The 20,756-nt window shown below is 36.1% G+C and overlaps 1 protein-coding gene across 1 annotated transcript; it reads left to right on the top strand.

Annotated features, from left to right (window-relative positions):
• The first annotated feature begins 10,777 nt into the window (after positions 1 to 10,777).
• On the top strand, positions 10,778 to 19,903 carry LOC145584929 (uncharacterized). Its single transcript, XM_081641714.1, has 4 exons — positions 10,778 to 11,208; positions 11,309 to 11,431; positions 12,829 to 13,047; positions 19,046 to 19,903. Exons 1-4 carry the CDS (start codon positions 11,041 to 11,043, stop codon positions 19,472 to 19,474), a joined length of 939 nt encoding a protein of 312 aa, XP_081497840.1. The 5' UTR covers positions 10,778 to 11,040; the 3' UTR covers positions 19,475 to 19,903.
• Positions 19,904 to 20,756: the final 853 nt, after the last annotated feature.

Below are 20,756 nucleotides of genomic sequence, written 5' to 3'. Positions count from 1 at the left end.
GCGGATGCATAAAGATGTAGGTTCGATTTCTACATAGGTTACCTCTAAAAGTAAATACAAAATATTCTAAAGTAATTCAAAACATCTCAAAAGTATATCAAAAAAACTATCAAATAAATCAAATTAGCTCTAAAACATACAAACAATAAATTGGGTTTGGAGGCCTCGACTTTTCTTTAAATAAAAAAACTTCAAAAATGTTATCTTTTTTAAAGATTGGCTAAGGACCCAACCTCAACTCTACATCTTCCTCAAAATACCTTAAAAAAAAAAATTCAAAAGTGGAGCAAATTATGTCTAAAGAAATAAAAAACGCTAAAAAGTAAATCAAAATATCCTTAAAGTAAGTATGTGGGATCATTACACCTACATAAGATTCGAATCCACGTCCTTTGCGCATTTGCACAATGCTCTACCAATTGAGCTAGTAGATTAGTGTTATTAAATTTTTATGTAGTACCAATTCTAACAGTGAAAACAAGTCATCCAAAGTTATTCAACATAATAAATTCTAACAATGAAAACATTCATAGTAAAGAAAATTTACTTAAAAGTAAATCAAAATATCTTTACAGTAAATAAATTAATCTAGCAAAGTAGGCTAGTATGTATATATTAAACATTCGAAGTAAAAGGAAAAGTAAATAAAAAATTTTAAAAGTAAATAAAATTATCGCATAAGTATATCAATCAATCAATCAATCAATCAAAGCCTTAATCCCAAAAGTGGGGTCGGCTAACATGAACCAAATTTGATTATTCCGTGTAGTCATCAACATAAATCTTTCTCCTCCATCCCTTACGATCCAAAACTTCATCCTCACGTAAATCCATGCACTTCATATCCTTCCTCACTCCTTCCAACCAAGTCATCTTTGGTCTCCCTCTTCCTCGTTTAATCCCTCCATGGTCCCACTCTTCCACTCTTCGCACCGGTGCACCCTCGGGTCTCCGTCTTACATGTCCAAACCAACGCAGACGATTTTCCCTTAATTTATCTACAATGCCCGCCACACCTACTTTCTTGCGAATAACCTCATTTCTGATTCTATCTCTTAAAGTGTTTCCACACATCCACCTTAACATGCGCATTTCCGTAACCTCCATCTTTTTAATATGCTCTTTCTTAGAAGCCCAACATTCTGTACCATAGAGCAACACTGGTCTTATGGCAGTCCTGTAGAATTTTCCCTTCAACTTTAAGGGAATGCTGCGGTCGCATAGCACTCCCGTGGCCGCTCTCCATTTAAGCCACCCTGACTTAATCCTGTGGGTCACGTCTTGATCAATGTCACCATTCTTCTGGATGATCGACCCTAGGTACTTAAAACATTCACTCATGGTCAAATCCTTTCCATCCAAACTCACCACTTCATTGCTTGTCCCCCTCTGAGTGCCAAAACGACATACCAAATATTCAGTCTTACTCCGACTTAGCTTAAACCCTCTAGATTCCAACCTTTGCCTCCATTGCTCCAACTTGACATTAACCCCATCCTTAGTCTCATCCACCAAAACGATATCATCTGCGAACAGCATACACCATGGAACCTCATCTTGAATTGGTCTAGTTAATTCGTCTAGAACCGTTGCAAAAAGAAAAGGGCTTAATGCAGACCCTTGATGCAATCCGATTGTAATAGGGAAATCTTTTGTCAACCCTCCGCATGTCCTCACATTTGTTGACACATCCCGATACATATCCTTAACTAGGTCTACATACCTTCGTGGGATACCTTTCTTCAACATTGCCCACCAAAGTATCTCTCTTGGCACCTTGTCATATGCCTTCTCTAAATCAATAAAGACCATATGAAGATCTTTCTTCTTTACCCTATAAAACTCCATCATTTGTCTTATCAAATGGATTGCCTCCATAGTAGATCTCCCAGGCATAAAACCAAATTGGTTATCTGAAATGCTTGTGCATGCCCTCAACCTTTGTTCAATCACCCTTTCCCACAACTTCATAGTATGGCTCATAAGCTTAATTCCTCGATAGTTAGAACAATCTTGAGCGTCTCCTTTGTTTTTATAAACCGGGACCAAGGTGCTCTTCCTCCAATCTTGTGGGATCCTTGTAGCCGTCCATATCTTGTTGAAAAGGTTTGTTAACCAATCAATACCAATCTTACCCAAACACCTCCACACCTCTATCGGTACCCCATCAGGGCCAACCGCCTTCTTAGGTTTCATCTTCCTCAGTGCAATCTCCACCTCTACTCTCCTAATCCTTCGCACATACTCCATGTTGATTTCTTCATCACTCATAGAGGTATCTCCTATCACAACTCCATTACTTCCATTAAATAATTCATCGAAGTACCCCTTCCACCTGTCCTTGATGCCCTCCTCTTGCACTAGGACCATTTGGTTCTTATCTTTGACACACTTCACCATGCCAATATCCTTCCTTGCCTCTTGTCTTCTCTTTGCCATCTTATAAATGATCCTTTCTCCCTCCTTGGAATCAAGCTTTTCATAAACCTCCTGATATGCCTTTTCTTTTGCTTGGCGAACAGCTGCCTTTGCCTTACTCTTAGCCTCCTTATACGCTGCAAAGGTTTCATCACTCCTACATTTTCCTAAGGCTTGATAGCATTCCCTTTTTTGCTTAATTACTGCTTTCACCTCTTCATTCCACCACGAAGTATCTCTCTGTACCGAAGTTCTTCCCCTTACTTCCCCTAAGACCTCTTTGGCCACTCTTAGGAAACAGTTCTTCATTCGTAACCAGGTCATGTCCGGATCCACCTCTCCATCCCAATCCGCTTCTTCAATTACCTTTTCTGTAAAAACCTTAGTTTTTGCATCCCTTAGGGTCCACCATCTTATCCTTGGTTCTTCTTGTCTAACTTTTTTCTTCGCCTTCTCTTTCAGACGAATAGTCATTACCAATAGCCGGTGTTGGGTGACCACACTCTCCCCTGGGATAACCTTACAGTTTATGCAACTTTGTCTATCTATGCTCCTTGTGAGCAGGAAGTCTATTTGAGTTGCATTTGCTCCATTCCGAAAAGTTATCAAGTGTGAATCCCTCTTCTTAAACCAAGTATTAGCCAAAATTAAACTTGGAAATATATTTAAACTTGGAAATTTTTCAACAGCAAGCCATGTCAAGGACCACTGCATAGTGCAACAGCACCACTGTTGAGTGCAGCAGCACCACTTAGATTGTACTTTTAATTCATCCTCTAATATATCTCAAAAGTAGATACAAAATACTAAAAAGTAAACCAAAACATTCTAAAAGTAAATTAAAAAAAAAAACTCAATAGTAGAGTAACTAAAAAAATAATTTTATCTATTGAATAAACCTACGTGGGATTCGAACCCACATCTTTTGTTCATTTGCACAATGCTCTTCCTATTGAGCTAGTAGGCTAGTAGAAAAATATTATTGAACATTCAAATTAAATAAAACAATCTCAAAAGTAAATAAAAAATTGGAAAAATTGCCCGCAATAATCCCACCTTTAGGCTGTCCGCTAAAAATAATCCCACCTTTGGATTATTTTTAAATAATCCGACCTTTATACCCAATCTGCTTAAAATGGTCCTGGGTGACCAGTAACCGGTTGAAAAGGTAATTTTTTTTAATTAAGTTTGATTTACACGTGTCACTACTTGATTTGTCCAAAATTAACAAAAACAATTAAAAAAAACATAAAATTAAATAAAATAAAAAAAACCATCACCACCTTAGTTTCAGCACCACCATCCCCACCACTACCCAAACCAAGAGCCCAGAACCACCGCCATTGATGCGCCGACCCGAAACCATCGCCACTGACGCACCAACTCGAAACCACCGCCACTGACGCGCTTACCGGAATCCTATCCCACCCCAGCCAACCCAACCCCAAAACCCTTTTCGAAAAATCGAAAACCCACCAAAACCCATGGCAAATCGAAAAATCGAAAACCCTAATTCGAGGTCGGAGGAGGGCAGCTGGGATCGGGATTGGGGTTGGGGAGGTCGGAGCGATTGGAAAAGGGACAGGGGACGGGGAGGGGGCTGGGATCGGGCCGAGAAAGGAATTTTCGAGGGTTTAGGGCTGCTGGTGTTTCCGTTTTCGAGGGGGAGGGCGGGGATTGGTGGTTCAGGGATGGGGGAGGGGGAGTGGGGTCAGTCACGCGCCGGACCGGGGGGGTGGGGGCTGACTGGCCGGAGCCGCGTGGCGGGGACGACGGTGGCTTGAGTGGTGTGTGGTTTTGTGAGGAAGAGAGGGGTTTGATAGTGGTTTCGTGAGGGAGGGAGGGGTTTGAGGGTGTTTTAGGGGAGGCGGTTTGAGGGTGGTTCAGGGGAGGGGTGGCATAGGAGGTCGGCGCGCTAGAAGGGGTGGCAGGGGCGGTCAGCGCACCCAGATTGGTGGCACGAGAGGTGGTTTGGCTGGTGGTGGTTTCTAAAATTATTTAATTGTTATTTTTATTTTTATTTTTTAATTTTTTTTTTGGACTAATTGGGTGCCAACACGTGTCAAGTAACTTGCTATAACAAGTTAACTGACCGGTTGGGACCATTGAAAAAGATGGGGGGGTAAAGGTGGGATTATTTTCAGCGGACGGACAAAAGATCGGATTATTGCGGGCAATTTTTCCTAAAAAGTTATATAAAGTATATGGTGCGTTCATTGTTAGTCATAAGTCATACCCAATAAATCAATCATAAATTATATTTGACACGAGTAAGTAGCACATGGAATTTTCAAGATAACAAATTTCAGCCATAGCCAATTAACTCTTCATGATAACCAATGTTACCATATCCGATAAATCAATCACTAATCTAAATTCATAAGACATTCATTCATCATCTAGGAAAAACCATTCATAAGACCCTATTTTGGGCATCAGTCCAGTTAGTTTACTAGTTGAAAAATCTGATACACACTACCACCCATCACAGTATAAGTTGTTCTACACATTTATGTTGATTAAATGTAGCATTGATTGTCGTGATAGTAATTGCTGGTAATGAGGAGAGAACTAGAATGCTTAAAATCCAAGGCAGCATCCTCCAAAATCCAGCAGCTAGTTTCTATAACCAACCCTTACACTTGAAGAGATGAGAAAATCATCAAATTAAATTCAGCACTAGTCAATATATGACCAAAAAGGAGCATCAGTGTTTAACTTAACCCTCGCAGCTAGAGCCTAGAAGTCATGTCCATCCTGAGCTTGATGCAGCATCCCCCTGTACGTTGAAGCAGCTTCACCAATGTCATTGATTCGTGCAGCAGCACCGTTATTTAGCACGGTAGCACTTCAAAGCAGTAATGTTATGGTCACACACAGTATTATGACTAACATCATTATCATGACCAACAGGCACACTCCCATTGAACAGCACCACAATTAAAGAGTATTACATAACATTAAAAAGTTGCAAACGCAGTCCTATCTACAACAAGAAACAATAGAGCATGAAAACACAATTCAGTGAATATTAACTCAGAAACTCGAATTGCAATGTGGATGCAACATATAATCAATGGCTTCTTTAGATTTTTAACCACTAATTAGCTTAATTAGGGAAAAATTATTTAAAAGTATGTATCTCAACAATAAACAACCCAGTACTAACATCTAAGTTGAAAAAAGTAGATTACATAATCAAATACATCGTATAAATCAATTGAAATCACATATTCTCCAATAAATAACTGATAAAAATAATAATTTTAACAATTGAAATTGCAAATACACAAACATATTAAAATCCCTAATATATCAATCGAAATCATAAAAGTCGAATAAATAATTCAATCACGAGAAACCCTAATTTTCACAATCAAAAACTGCATAACCAGATTTTCGCAATAAAAATCGCAAAAACATGTTTCAAAATCGAGCAAATACAAAATTAAACCAAATTTACATACCTTAACAGATTAAATTCAAATAATAAGAAGTTCACATTAAAATAATATGAATTTTATAAACCTAGGGTACATTGAAATAATCGATGTTGAATGTAAAAAAAACAGCATGCAAGTATAAAATAACATGTACTTATTTAAAAATAACATATATATAAATTGAAATACTAAGAAATTCACATCAAAAAACATGAATTTTATTACCTGTGCATGATACTCCAAGAGTAAGATAGAAATTGCAAAGTCATGTAAGATTTAACATGAATTAAAAAAAAAATTAAGGAGAAATAAAGAAAATAAGATAAGTAAGATTCAACTATTTTGGTAGAATCTCCGACCTCCAACCTTATTTATGTATTTGTACACAGCCATGGACATTGGTGCAGTTGTAGTACTACGTATATCTAACGAATTGATTTGTGTTGCTCTTTGTACCTAATCAACAGTTGATGTCATTGTGGCCAATTTTTCCAAAATAGTATGCAAAGAAGCTTAATTGAAAATTAGAGTGAAAAGTATTTTTTTTATCACCTTTTTTTACTAATCAAGTTTAAAAGAATGTGTATCCTATTGTAGGCTTGTTTTTGTCATGACTTGTCTATGACAAGAGGTAATAATTAGGTTGTTTAGATAAGGTTCGCATTAATTCAATTCGATTCTAGTCATATTCGAGTTAATATTAGGTTCAAGTCAATTCAGGTCTAAGTCATCAATCAATATTATTATTAAAACTCAAAGGCGAGGAGTGTCATATCATCACGTGTCACTTTCTTTTTCTTATTGAGCCACGTCTTAAATGTGTACAATAAATTCTATGATAAATTAATTGTGTAATAAATTAATTAAATCAATAACTTTCTAATTTGACTGTAATGCCCCTTATTTACAACTTTGTATTAACTATTCAATATATTATTGTTTTATTATTTATTATTCAACTAATAAGCAAACCTAAATTAATTTTTTAATTTCAACTTCAATTCACTAATGAAATTTTGTAACTGTAGATGGGCATCAAATATTCCCACCATATATTTTTTAGTTTACTCTCATTATTGTCTAATCACTAGTAGAAAAATACATTTTGGCACCGAGTTATTGGCACTGGTTCTTAAAAACCGTTGGGAAAAAAATTAGGCGGGATTTGGTATAATAGAAATGGCACCGGTTCAAACCAAATCGGTGCCAAATTAGTGAAATGCCACCGGTTTGAACCGGTGGGAATGCTAAAAAAAACCGGCCTTATATATATAAATCCTTACCCTAGCCTCTTTCTCTGTCTCATCCGCCTCCCTTATTTCGATCTCTTTCTCTTTCATCCCTTTCTCTTTCTCTTCCGTTCAATCCTTTCTCTTTCTCATCCCTTTCTCTTCCGTTCAATCCTTTCAATCTCTTATCCCTTTCTCTTTCTCTTATGTTCTCTCATCTCTTGTTCTTCTTCCTCTTCTCAACAACCACGCTGTCGTCTTTCAAGCATCAGCTACTACCGCCGCCACCGCCACCCTCTATTCGAACCATGCAAGCATCAGCCACCGATTATAAAATCAAAAATTCGAGGTTAGGGTTTTTGGGTTTTGTGGATTAATTTGAATTATGAGTTTTGTGGATTAATTTTGTTTTTGGGTTCATAATGTTTTTCTATGTTCTATATTACTATATTTTCTACTAGATCTGATTCAAATCATTGCAATTTTTTGATTTTGAAATTTTCATGAATTTTTAGGGTTTTTTCGCCAATTTTCTGGGTTGTTTTTGTTGATTTCTGGGGTTTTTTTTTTATATTATTATTTTGAGTTCATGAATCTTGGTGTTTTATTAATTTATGACTCCACATAGATTGTGAGTTTTTTTTTTTATGAGTTCATGAGTTTTCTAGGTTTTTTTTTTAGTTCATGAGTTTTCTAGGTTCATGAGTTGTTTTTTTTTTTTCGCAGTTTATTGTGAGTTTTATTAATTTTGTTGTTTTAATTGATGCAGGTATTAGTTTATGACTCCACATAGAAGAAGGATTCAAGAAGATGATTTTGGAATATTGATTTTGATGTTGTAATTTTTTTTTTTTTTTTTTTGTTTGTATTGTAGAATAACAATATAATGGTGAATATATATGTGATTATATTTCATTGTCTGCTTCTGCACTCATGTTATATTGATTTTGATGTTGTTTTGCTTATATTTCATTATCTAATTTCAAGTGCAAAAAGCAAATATATATATATATATATATATATATATATATATATATACATATATATATATATACATATATATATATATATATATGTATATATGTATATATATGTATATATGTATATATATATATATGTATATATATATATATATATATATATAGATCACGTGAGAACCTAGGTCTATAATAGGAACTAGGAACTCATCGTGACCACTGATCGCTCTCAATCGGACGGCTCACGTTTCACCCGCCTTTTTCAATCTCATTAAGGGCATTTTCGTAATTTAGAGCATTGAATGACCTCCATTCTAATTCGCACACACACTTCATTTTTTTTCTCTCCTCTTTAGATTTTCTCTCTCTTCCTCACATTCCTCTGAAGAGGCGATTTTTTTTTCTACGCTTTTCCATTTCTTCGCTCTACAATTTCTTCGCATTTTCTCATCATTTCTTATACTACCTCCGTTTTTTTAAGTTGACATGTTTTGACTTTAGCACTATTCACACACTCCTCTTTGACCGTGTTTTGTGCTTTATACGTAATGCAAAATATAGTCATGTGGGATCTTGTTAGATTCTTCACGATATATATTTTCATAATTTTTGCTTATTGGTAACTAAAGATATGAATGGTTGAAGTTGTTCATCGGCAAACGTGACTAAAGAAACGTGTCAACTAAAAAGAAACGGAGGAAGTATATGTTATTTTAAAATAAGTACATGTTATTTTATATATGCATCCTGTTTTTTTATACATGTTGTTGAAGTATATAAGTAAATAACATATTGTTTTAGCAAAATAATACAAGATTTAAGCAAAAAAACATAAGGTTTAGGCAAAATAACTTAAGCATATTGGGTATGGAGTACCATGTTCCAGAGTATATAATACTAATTCACGTAGTCACATGACTACTTCTTCCCTTCCCAGTCATCACCCACAATATCTAGACCACCAAACTTGCAATAATCAACCTAAAAACAAATATAAACCGATTAATCCCCATTCATATATAATAATAAATCATAAATATATAATATTCAAACTTTTCATGTGGACAACCATAAATAAACACGTTCCCTTTGTTTTTATTAAAGTGATTAAAGTTCTAACTTGTTTAAACTATTACAGATAAATTATTGCTAGAGTTAGGCTTCTCTCAAAATCAAGGATAAACTTACTCTTAAAATAGAAATTTTTACCCTCAAGTGATGTATTAAAAAAATGGCAAAAATATATATAAATTGCCATTTTTTTTTTGAGGAAAATACTTTTTTGCCTTTTATTTTAATTCTAAACTTGTATTTTCTTGTTAATGCGTCATTACTTTTCCTCCTACGCCATAAAATTTCATCATTTAATATATTTTTAGAAATTTTGACATTTGCTATCAGGAAAAACACCTCGATTCACATTTGCTATCGTTTTAATTTTTTTTTTTTTTTTACTTTACTACCGCCTAAATCAGAGTTTGTTAGAAATTACTACCCGATACCTTACACAGTAACTATTTCCGTTAGTGGGGCTCAACCACCGTCCAACCACCCCACTGCCACCCCTCCCCTTCCCCCTGTTGGCGGCCGATGTCGGCGACCCCACCCCCTCCCTTTCCCCCACCCACGAAGCCAACCCCACCGAATTCAGGCCCCCTCTCCGTTTCCTCCACCGGAATCTACCCCCTCCCCTTTTCCTCCCCTTTTCAGCCACCCCTAACCCTAAACCACCACCACAAAACCACCATAAGCGAAACCCGAAACCCTAATACCCGTTTAGGGTTATTTCGGGCTGTGGTTTAGGGTTAGGGGTGTCGGTTTTTGGGTGGGGGAAGGGGGGGTCGCTTCCGGTGGGGGTAACGAGGAAGGGGGTTGATTTCGGTAGGGTTGGCTTCGTGGGTGGGGGAAAGGGAAGGGGGGGTTGGCTTCGTGGGTGGGGAAAAGGGAGGGGCGTGGGTTGTCGGCGCCGGCCGCCGCAGGGGGGAGGGGGAGGGATGGCTAGGTTTTTTTTCTTTTTATTTTTTTTTTGAATAAAGTCTAACAAACTCTAATTTAGGTTGAAGCAAAATTAAAAAAAAAAAAAAATTAAAACGATAGTAAATGTGAATCGAGGTGTTTTTCCTGGTAGCAAATGTCAAAATTTCCTTTTTTTTTTTTATTTTTTTTTTAATTTTTTTTAGCTTTTTATATTTTTTTCTTTATTTCGCTACACGGCCGATGGCAGTGGGTCAGGTTAAATGGGAGACCCACCCAAGCGAGGATGGAGGGAGGTTTGGCGGGTGATGGGGCGGGGATGGGTATAAAATGTGTACCCGCCATGGGTGACGGGGCGGGTATGGATTTTAGAGTAGACCCGCCTCATATCCGCCCCGTCCCGTACCCATCTTATACTCGCACTATATTTCCATTTAGAAAAGTTTAGAATTTTAAAACTTGATACCCCTAAAGCCAAATAAATAAGCTTGAATAGTAAAATTCCCAATTTTTTAACCTAAATTAATATAATTGTCATTAATGTCATACAATATAATACAACATCATGGCAAAGGATTTGACATGGTTTTGGGGCGGGTATGAGGTGGGTATGGATATTCAAGTGGGTGATGGTATGTGAATGGATTTTATCTTGTATTCGGTGGGGTAGGTATAGATGTGGATATTGTACCCGCCACGGGTGATGGGACAGGGATGAGTATAAGAATTTTAGGCGGTAATGGGTACGGAGGTACCATCGTCTGCACGATCCACTCCATTGCCATCCCCAGCCTACACCCCTCGCTCTCCTCCATTGAAGCGCGTACTAAGAATCCTCCATCTCCATTGAAGCAGCTTCCGAGCTTCTTCTCCACCATTGAAGCAGCTTCTGAGCTCCCATATACAAAAATCGTTCAATTTCAACTTCTCAATCTAGGGTTTGTCGTTAATTTAATTGTCAGTGTATTCAATTTAGGGTTCTTCTAAACTGGATTAGTGATGCAATCAAACAAGTACGGTTTGCAAATTAGGGTTCCAAAATCCCAGCAAAAACAGCAGCAAGCGAGACCATTACCCCCCAAACCAATTGCTTTCAACGACGACGACGATGATGATGTTGAAAAAGAAATTTCCCGTCAAGCTTTTAAGAACAAGTCCCTAAAAGATGTCAGATTTCTCTCTTTTTCCCTCAATTTATTTCTGGGTTTAGCGATTTTTTGAACTTGGAAGTGAAATTAATGGTGTAATTTGTTTGATTTGACTGTAGGTTGAGGACCAGTATAAGAAAGCATTAGAGGAAGATCCTTCAGTGTTTGATTATGATGGTGTTTATGATGATATGAAAGCTAAAATTGTTAAGCCGAAAGCCGAGGATAGACAACAGCGTCAGGTATTTGGTTTAACTAAGTCATTATATTTGTTAATTTTGATTTCATTTGCTTGAGCTTCAGAGTTGATTTTGAACCTTAATTGATAGTATAACTAGATGATGAAATATTTTGTGGGCAGTTAAGTAGCTGATTATCAAAACTACTACAAGCTCACAGTTTACTACTGTTTCTCTTTGGCAATTTTAGCTTGTATATAAATTAAGAAAAATAAAAGGATAACATTCTTATATGCATTCGAGTACAAAACCAAGAAAGATAGTGGTGAAGAAGCATTGCAACCATACAAAATGGTTTAGTTATGAATCAAAAGATATGGAATTCATCTGGTTTCCCCTTTTTGTGGGAGTTAAACAAAACCTTATCCATAACTACATCTTCCCATGCTTTTATTAGCATTTGTGATTTGAACTTATTTCAATACTTAGCCATACACAAGTTTGATGTTGCCATGATGGTGAAGCAAATGGACTGAGACAGGCAAATAGATATGGCAGCAACCAGCCCGAAATTGCGATGAAAAATTGAGTGAGAACTCAAAGGAGGTAAAAAAAGTTGTAAGGGTTTTAGGATCTGTTTTGGGGATGAGATAATTCCCTGGAGTTGTGCATTTCTCAGTGACAAAGGTGGTTGTATGGCCATCCATTGGTGGTAATTAATTAGTCGTGAACTCCTGGTAGACTGAAAATAATCAGCAAGAAAGTGGCAGAAGGTTGCAAATATCTCAAAACTTTTGAGATGGAGATGGGTGTTTAATCTTGAAATGAAAAATGCATGGAAATCGAGGTAGTAGTACTAAGTTGCTGACTGTAGAATAATTGTGTTTTGTGCTCTGTTGGTACTTATGATGGTGTTTTTTAAAATGACAAAATCATTTATGATGGATTTCACTTTCTCATATATGTTTTGTGAATTAGGCAAGTAAGCTGCTTTAAAATCGTAAGAGAATCAGTCCAGAATGACCCCTTAATTGTTGGCAGTGAAGTTATCTGTTTAACTTTTCATCACAACATTGCTGCAATTCCTTTTGATTTATTTGTGCTGTTTCTAGACTTTTGGTCGAAATATGTTCTTTTAGCAGTAGCAATGTTTGACTTGAAAACGTGACCTTTGAGAATTTTGTTCTCAATGTTTGTTCACTTCCCAGTGTTCCCACAGCTTTTATTGTTGTTGTTGTTGTTGTTGTTGTTGTTCCCACAGCCTATACCTACACTTTGTAAGAAAACTCTCTTCCCTTGATTGGTTTCTCACCATTTAGTTGTCTCTCTTTTCCAACTCATGCTCGTCTCGTCTTTTTTAAATAACTTCTTGTATGGACATGTTACTTCTAGGTTCTTTGGCAACAGAAATTTCATCTTTGTTGATATTTCTTCTTATGCATTACATATGAATGTCTCAGCCAAAATACATACAAGCGCTGATGGAAAAGGCCAAAAAAAGAGAAAAAGAACATGAGGTTGTTTATGAGAGGAAGCTTGCAAAAGAAAGAAGCAAAGATGACCACCTTTATGCCGATAAAGACAAGTTTGTTACTGGAGCTTACAAAAGGAAGCTTGCTGAGCAGGCAAGATGGATGGAGGAAGAACGCTTGCGTGAGCTGCGAGAAGAGAAAGATAATGTAAGTTTTTGTCTCTGCTTTTAGATCCTTTTAGTGTTTTTGTATGGCTTGTATAAACTCAGCTTGATTTATTACTCTCAAAATGAATATGGTAGCAAGATGACTTATCTTATTGAATGCAGAAGAAGAAGCTTAATAGTTTATTTTTAGTTCATATTTACTATCTGATCTACCCATGTGACCAAAATGTTTAATGCTTCTTTTGTGCCAAAAAATTTATCACACTTCCTTCAAAGAAAAGGACTACATTTTTTTTAATACCTACTCCCTCTTTAGCTCCACTATGTCATTTTACATCTACTTCCTCGTTGAAATAACATTACCAATGCCCTGCTACCTCTTATCACTCCCGCAAGCTATATCTCTTAGATTTCTTTGCAAAGGCTAGTGTTGCAATAACTTTAATACATAGGGAGTAAGTTTCAATGTACATAGTAACATAAGTCATTCGCTAGAAATAATACTCCCTCTGTCTCGCTTTGTTGTTCCTGTTTGGGTTTTATATATATATATATATATATATATATATATATATATTAATTACTGAGATTAAGAAAATTGGAATATTTTGCTTTGGAAGTTGAAAAATAAAAAATGTATTAATCGAGTATTGGTGAAAATTGATTAATGGAATAATAAAAAGAAAAAGGTAATTAGTATGGGTGGCAATTGCTGAATGGAAAGGGTAATTGAATATAAATGAATGGTGCCCAGCTTTTGTTCAAAATGAGGGTAATATTGCGGGTTTTTAAAATTCTGAAGTCCTGAATGTAATCTAGGGACAAAAAATAGGATGAGAAACGTAGATTTAAATCAAAACAAAATTTTGGTACACATAAAATAAAACAAGAACAAAAAGAAATGGGAGTATAACTTCATATAACTTTTATTTGTCGAAGTATAGAAGAAACTAACTCAGAATATTAGCTGACTCGTAATAGCTTAGGTTAAAGTGCACTATTTATGGAATTTCAATAAACAAGTAACTGCATATAACTTGCTATTGTAAGCTATGTTATTACAATACTGAGTTAGGGTGTGTTTAATTCACTTTATTTTTGTTGAACTTATTTTTTCTGATCTAATCTAATGTGCACTTATTTTTTCTAATCTAATTGCCTGGTTTTTCTAAATATTTATCTTCTATGTACACTAATCCATAAGAAAAAAATGTATCAAATTGGGTCTAATTAGATTTGTATTAATGTGTATCTACTAAATATCTTATTTTCATAATTTTTTCATTACGAAATTAAAGATGTTAAGTGATGAAAAAGCGCGCATTAAATTAAAGTATGATCTAACTATTTTTTTTTATTTTATTTTTTTTATCTAATTTGATCTAACTTATTTTATTTGATCTAACCAGAAATAAGCAATAAAGTACTTATAGGCTGTGAACTGAACATAGCCTAGTAAGCAATCGTGGGTAGTAATCTTGCTTCACTTATGGGTTGTTATTGGTATTTGGTAGTTATTCACGTAATAGGTGGTAAAGTATTAAAAGTAATTATATACTACCTTCGCTTCAGATTACTCGCAACAAACATGTTGCTCGCGGACTCCTAGGCAAAAGAGCTTAAGTGTAGTATTAATCCAACCCAAATAAAAAAAAATAGAAAAAACAAATTTAACAATAATTAAAATTATTAACCCACCACCCCCACCACTGCCGCCACCCGCCACCCACCACCAACCCAGCGAACCCGCCGATCCTAGCAAAACCACTCACCCTTGAACCCACCAACCCAGCGAAACCACTCACGACCACCACCAACCCACAAAACCACGAACCCTTGAACCCACCAGCCCATAAAACCACTCACGACCACCACCACCAGCCAAAAACCCACCGATCTCGCGAACCCACAAACTAGGGGTGAGCACGGATCGGATATCCGATCCGAATCTAGATTTCGGATCGGATATCCGTATCCGATCCGAAAATTTTCGGATATCCGATATCCGGATATCCGAAAATTTCGGATCGAATAGCTCGGATATCCTATATCTGACCCATTTATTTATTTATTTGAGGTAAACGTTAGGCCGTTAGCGTGAATCCGACCCATTTAACAATATTATACTCGCATTATATAAATAAAAATTTAATGGTATTTTTTTTAAAAAGGTGAATTAAATTGATTCTGCATCAATTCTCTAAAAAAAAATTCATTGCAACTGTTCTTAAAAAAAAAAATTCACTGCAACTACTTGAACAACTAGAACAACAAGAAAAAATCAAATAAACTAGAAATTCTAAAAATAAAACAAATAATTTTTACAAATTACAAAACAAAGAAATTAAACACAAACCAATCACAAAACAATTTTTTTTTTTTACACAAATCTAAATACAAAACAAAGAATTACATTGAAATTAATTTGAGAAGAGGCGTCGTCGTTGTGGGTTGGAAGCTCGAGGGAGCAATGACCCGAACGGTCGCGGCTGTTATTGCGATTGTTGAAGATGGTTGAAGGAGGGTGTTGCGTGGGTCGGCAGTAAAGCAGCCGTGAGGATCAGATCGAAGGAGAAATGGGAAGCTGGTGGTTGCTAAGATCGAAGGAGGAGGAGAAGATGAAAGAGAAGATCAGAAGAGATAGAGAGGAGTGGTGGGGTTGTAGTTCTTGATTCCTTGTTGAGATGAGTGAGATCTAAGAGGATGATGAAAAAGAAGAGAGTGGTGGTGAGGATGAAGTACAGAATGAGAGGAGAGGAGAGGAGAGAGAGAGAGGGACGGGGGATTCAAGGGTTTTGAGGGTTGGTAGGTTTGGGCCTTTAGGGTATGGGCCTTTTTAAGGTTTGTTGTTTTGAGTATTTTTCGGATATCCGATCCGATATCCGATCCGATATCCGACTTTTTTCGGATATCGGATATCCGAAATTCAAAATTTTGGTATCCGATATCCGAAATTTCCGGATCGGATATCCGATCCGAAAATGTTTTCGGATCGGTTATCCTAAATTTTCGGATCGGATGCGGATCGGATTTTCGGATTTTCAGATAGTTTTGCTCAGCCCTACCACAAACCCACGAAACCCTCAAATCTGGAAAAACATAGAGAATGGGGTTGGAGAAGGAGAGAGAAAAATAATGGGAATGAGGAAGAAGATGAAGATATTTGATGATGAAGAAAGAGAGTGAAAAATAATGGGGATGAGGAAGAAGATGAAAGATGAGGAAGAAGATGAAGGTGGTTGAATGATGAAGGTGGCTGGGATGATAGGTGAATTTAGATGGAAGGGGATTGATTTTGGTAGAGATAGTTAATGTTAGAATTTTAAGTTAATAAGATAAAATCAGTTTTTTTAATTAGGGTGTTTAAAAAAAAAAAGTAAGGGTAATTTTGTAAATCATTCAAAAAAACTTACTAAAAAGGAAAAAAAAAACTTTGTTGCGAGTAATGTGAAGCGGCCGTTTTAGGAAATTGTTGCGAGTAATATGAAGCTATTTGTTTCTTTTTAACTGACGCGTATTTTTAGCTACGCTTGCTTATGCATAAGTTCAATCTTTAATATCACTAATTATCAAAGCAAAAATTATATAAAAACAAAATGATTTTTTTGAAATTATATATTGAGGTGAAATCAATAAGATCTTACTTGACTATTTCTCCTTACGTATAATTGTACAAAACTCACAAAAGACGATCAAACGAGATTGTGTAGGTAGTGCAAAAGTCAATGTGTCAACTAAAATATGGAGGTATTAGTATTGTTCTAGTGGTAGAGATTGTTTTCTCAAAACCATGAGGTTGTGGGATCAATCCCCACTAAATGCAACATGAGTATGGGAACGCCCTTACCCTTCCGTCCCACTCTAAGAGGCCTTGCCTGTTGACTTTGTGATAGGATCCGGTATGGTAGGGCGCCTTCTTCTTACCTGCCAAAAAAAATAAAATATTAAAGAGGTATGTAGTTGGGAATAATTAGTGGGAGAAGGCGGGGTACACCTACTAAGTGTAAACTCAGTAGTGGAAGCAAATTGTTAGCATTAGTCCTCTCCTCAAACTTGGATTTAAATTCAGCCTTGGATGGTGGTCATGCATATGCCTGTGCTAATTGTTGGGATATAATATTAGGATAAAATACTGTGAAGTAGTCCGCTTGTACAACTGTACAGTATGAAATTGACATGAGTAATCTCAACTAAAATGCGCCAGCTGCATCTTTCTTTGGATGAAATTGGCCTTAATTCTTTATTTTTCTCATCATCAATGAAGAAAGATTATCAGTTAGCTGTTTTGAATATTAAGATAGTAGGATGTTCAATATTATAAGCATTATATATAGCTTGCCTTCTTGATGGTTTCAAAGGCCTGTTGTTGATGTGCGGTGTAAGCTTGTTACTTCCTGTCCTTTTAATGGTGTATCAGATTAGTTGCCCTGAATTGAGGTTACCTGTGATTCTTTGCAATTCTTGTTTGCATGCTTCATTCACTTCTTGATTTGGGCTTTAACTAGCTCATGTAGCTTCTTCATTAAATCACCCTTGCCTTTCATCAAAGCAGACCTATTCATTTTAAATTTGTACGAGGGATTGACTCCATACATGATGATAAATGAAGAATGTTTAGTTTTATGTTGGCATCCTGTTGTAGGTCAGTTCACATAGCTTGCTAAACAATGAAGCAAACTTTTCTTAGTGTGATTAGTGACATTGGTTGTGTATGATGAGAAGTTCTAAATAACAATTCAGTACTAATTGTCTTTGTTGAAGCAAGAACACTCTACATAAAAGCTATGATTTGACCTGAATAGCCCAACTCATACCCACACTAGATGACCAAATTTAAATTGATCCCGCTGCTACTGGATCTGAACCCGAAATTTGATGACTTTGAATGAAAATATACCGTAAATATAACCAAACTCAAACCAAAAGTCTTCTTGCTTGAATATGACCCAACCTCAATTGAACAATTGATTGACATCCCTAGATGTAATTAGACAAAATTGAACTTCAGCATAAGAATGAGATTTCAAATATTGTTAAGCTCATATAATGGGTATAATGGAACATATTATGGCCACTGCTGGTTGAAGCTGTAAAGTTTTTTAAGTAGTTGGTTTGGAACCCTACTACTACTTTTTTTTTCTCACATTAGTTGCATTTTTTAAGTTAACTGTTCTTTCATCAGCATAATACTATCTAACCTTTATGATAATGACAGGGTTGTGTTCGTATTTAGGGCGTGCTTGGATTGGGGGTAATATATTAAGGGGGTTAAAAAAGTCATACCTAGAAAGACGAGGTATTAATAAAAGAAAGATGTTAGTGGTGGTATGAGGAAAAGAGAGAGATGAGAGTTTAGTACCCTCATAACAGAGTTAATAGTTACCCACCGCCATACTAGGATAATATTACCCTCAAAATGAGGGTTATAAATCTTATAATATAAATTTCCTTGCAATAACACCATTGCTACCTCATTTTTTCTCACAGCTACCTAAATTCACCTTCATTTTCATTAGTCTGACTTTTTTACCTTTTAATGCATTACCCTTATCCAAAGCATGCACTTACGGTGAATATAAATCAACTTATCAACATTTGCCAGAAAATCCAATTTTATTTGAACAAACAAATTTGAAAGAGCATGATTTACCCCTTGTTAATATAAATAAACTATTATACACGAGGTAATATGGATTCCGCCATGGGGCCATGAGATTCTTCTCTCTTCTTCGGTTTGAATTATTTTAAAACCTTTCCTCTTTTTGATCCTTCTCTACTCCCTTGATGTCGGAACTCAGAAGGTGAACTTACAAAGAAAATATTTAATGACAGAAAATAAATGTTCTAATGTGTTGAGCCGTCATGACATAACAGATGAGGGGTAGGGGAAGGATGTGTTGCTCTATAATGGGGTTTGTTTGAAGTGAGAAAGAATTGATTGTTATCATGTTGTTCTATATGTTTACATAATTATGCTAATATCAAATGTGCTAGGCTCTGTAATAGTATTAATATTGGCTGCGTTCTGAAATTTGCAGGTGACCAAGAAGAGTGACCTCATAGATTTTTACTTTAATTTAGCCAAAAATGTTGCATTTGGAGCGGAAGAAAAGTCCAAAAAGTCAGGGAGAGGGGACAAGGAGCCAGCAGCTGCGACAGAAGAGCTCAAAAAACCAGAGAAGGAAGCAGACATAAACGAAAGAGCTGTGGGAAATCCATCCACCAGCTCAGCAGTGGTCTCCCCGTCGAGATTGGATGATAGACATCAAGGAGAAGCAGCTGTTGCTCCTGAGGTTAGACCAGAGCCAGCTGCAAACCTGGCACCTTCTCCTCCTACATCTACAGAAGTAATTCCACCACCTTCCACTGATAAGCCTAAGCAGGACCATCATAAGAAAAGTCAGGAAGCTCTCGCAGCTGCCAAAGAACGTTTCCTGGCAAGGAAAAAAGCAAAGATGGAGTTATGAATTACCCTCTACCCTGTCCTCCCTAATTTCCCCAGATCAGTAAGCCAGAGTCGTATGTGATGTTTCTGGCTTAACATTCAGAAAATCTAATCATATGAAGGGCTATGTATTGTTGATCAATTTGATTACTCTCTCTCTCTATAAGAAAAATGAACATCAGGAAGCCACAACCAATTAACTTATTATGTATACCCAAATGATCAACATCTTCTGTTTGGAACAAAGGTATTTACTGTTATATCTTCTAGTGAAGGTATTTACCTTTTACCACTGATTTCTGGTTATCCTGACTTCTTGAGGCTTTAAATTTTTAACACTTTGTTATAGGTGAAGTGGATTCATTTTTATTTTATATTATTTTTTAAAATGGTGTATTGGTGTGCACTGTTTCAGTACTTTTCTATATAAGCTTTTCTTCTAATCAAAATATGGTAGATTTTGAGGTTTCTATAGTAAATCAATTTTAAATTAGATTTTGTTATTTACATAAATTAGAAAATGAAATAATTAGAAACTTTTTTTAAAAAATTAATTAGATTTTAAGATTGTTGATGCTAATTACTCTCTCTCTTAGGGTTTACTTAATCCCTTTCTCTCTCTTTTCTCACGGTCATCTTCGGCGGCCGGCAACGGTCGAAAACGACAAATCCCCTTCGAACATTATCATAGTCTTTATAAACGTCTGGAATGGAGCTCGTGTTCATGGAGGCTATCTTTTTTTTTTTTTTTTTGGTGTCTTGTGTTAGATTTACTAATAATTTTACCCCCTTTCTCTCTCCTCTGTACCACCGGGATTCGTTCTCCAGAAACCGCTTTAAATCACCGCGAATTGATTTCTGGAAACGGATAGCCCTTATATGGACTTCGATGGAGTTCATTGTATTCCTTGTGTTTTGGGTGTGTGATAAATCTCGACAAACAAACTTTTACATCACGATTTGATATGTTGTTCAATCAAATTAGTCTTTTCCAAAAAGTGAATTAGAGTAATTATGGCATTTTATGTGCAATTTTAGAAATTTCTACAATTTCAGAAATTTCATTAATGGTGGTCGAATAACCTGAGGGGGATGATGAACAGTAACAGTTCCTTAGTTGGAACAAGGCATATAGTTAACGAAAACTTCCACCTCTTAGGACAATACCAACACCCTACAATTTAGGGTATATTAAAAATTTAATAACAAGATATAACACGGTCAAAGAACTGTCCCATTGGCACTGAAGTCCTATTCTTAACATGCCTATTTGGTCCAGGGTTCGATTGTCACTAGGAATTGCT

This window comes from Chenopodium album, chromosome 16, assembly GCF_948465745.1.
Source record: "Chenopodium album chromosome 16, dcCheAlbu1.1, whole genome shotgun sequence".
Taxonomy (NCBI): domain Eukaryota; kingdom Viridiplantae; phylum Streptophyta; class Magnoliopsida; order Caryophyllales; family Amaranthaceae; genus Chenopodium; species Chenopodium album.
Note: the sequence above shows the minus strand (reverse complement) of the source record. Positions and strands in the feature narration are given on the sequence as shown.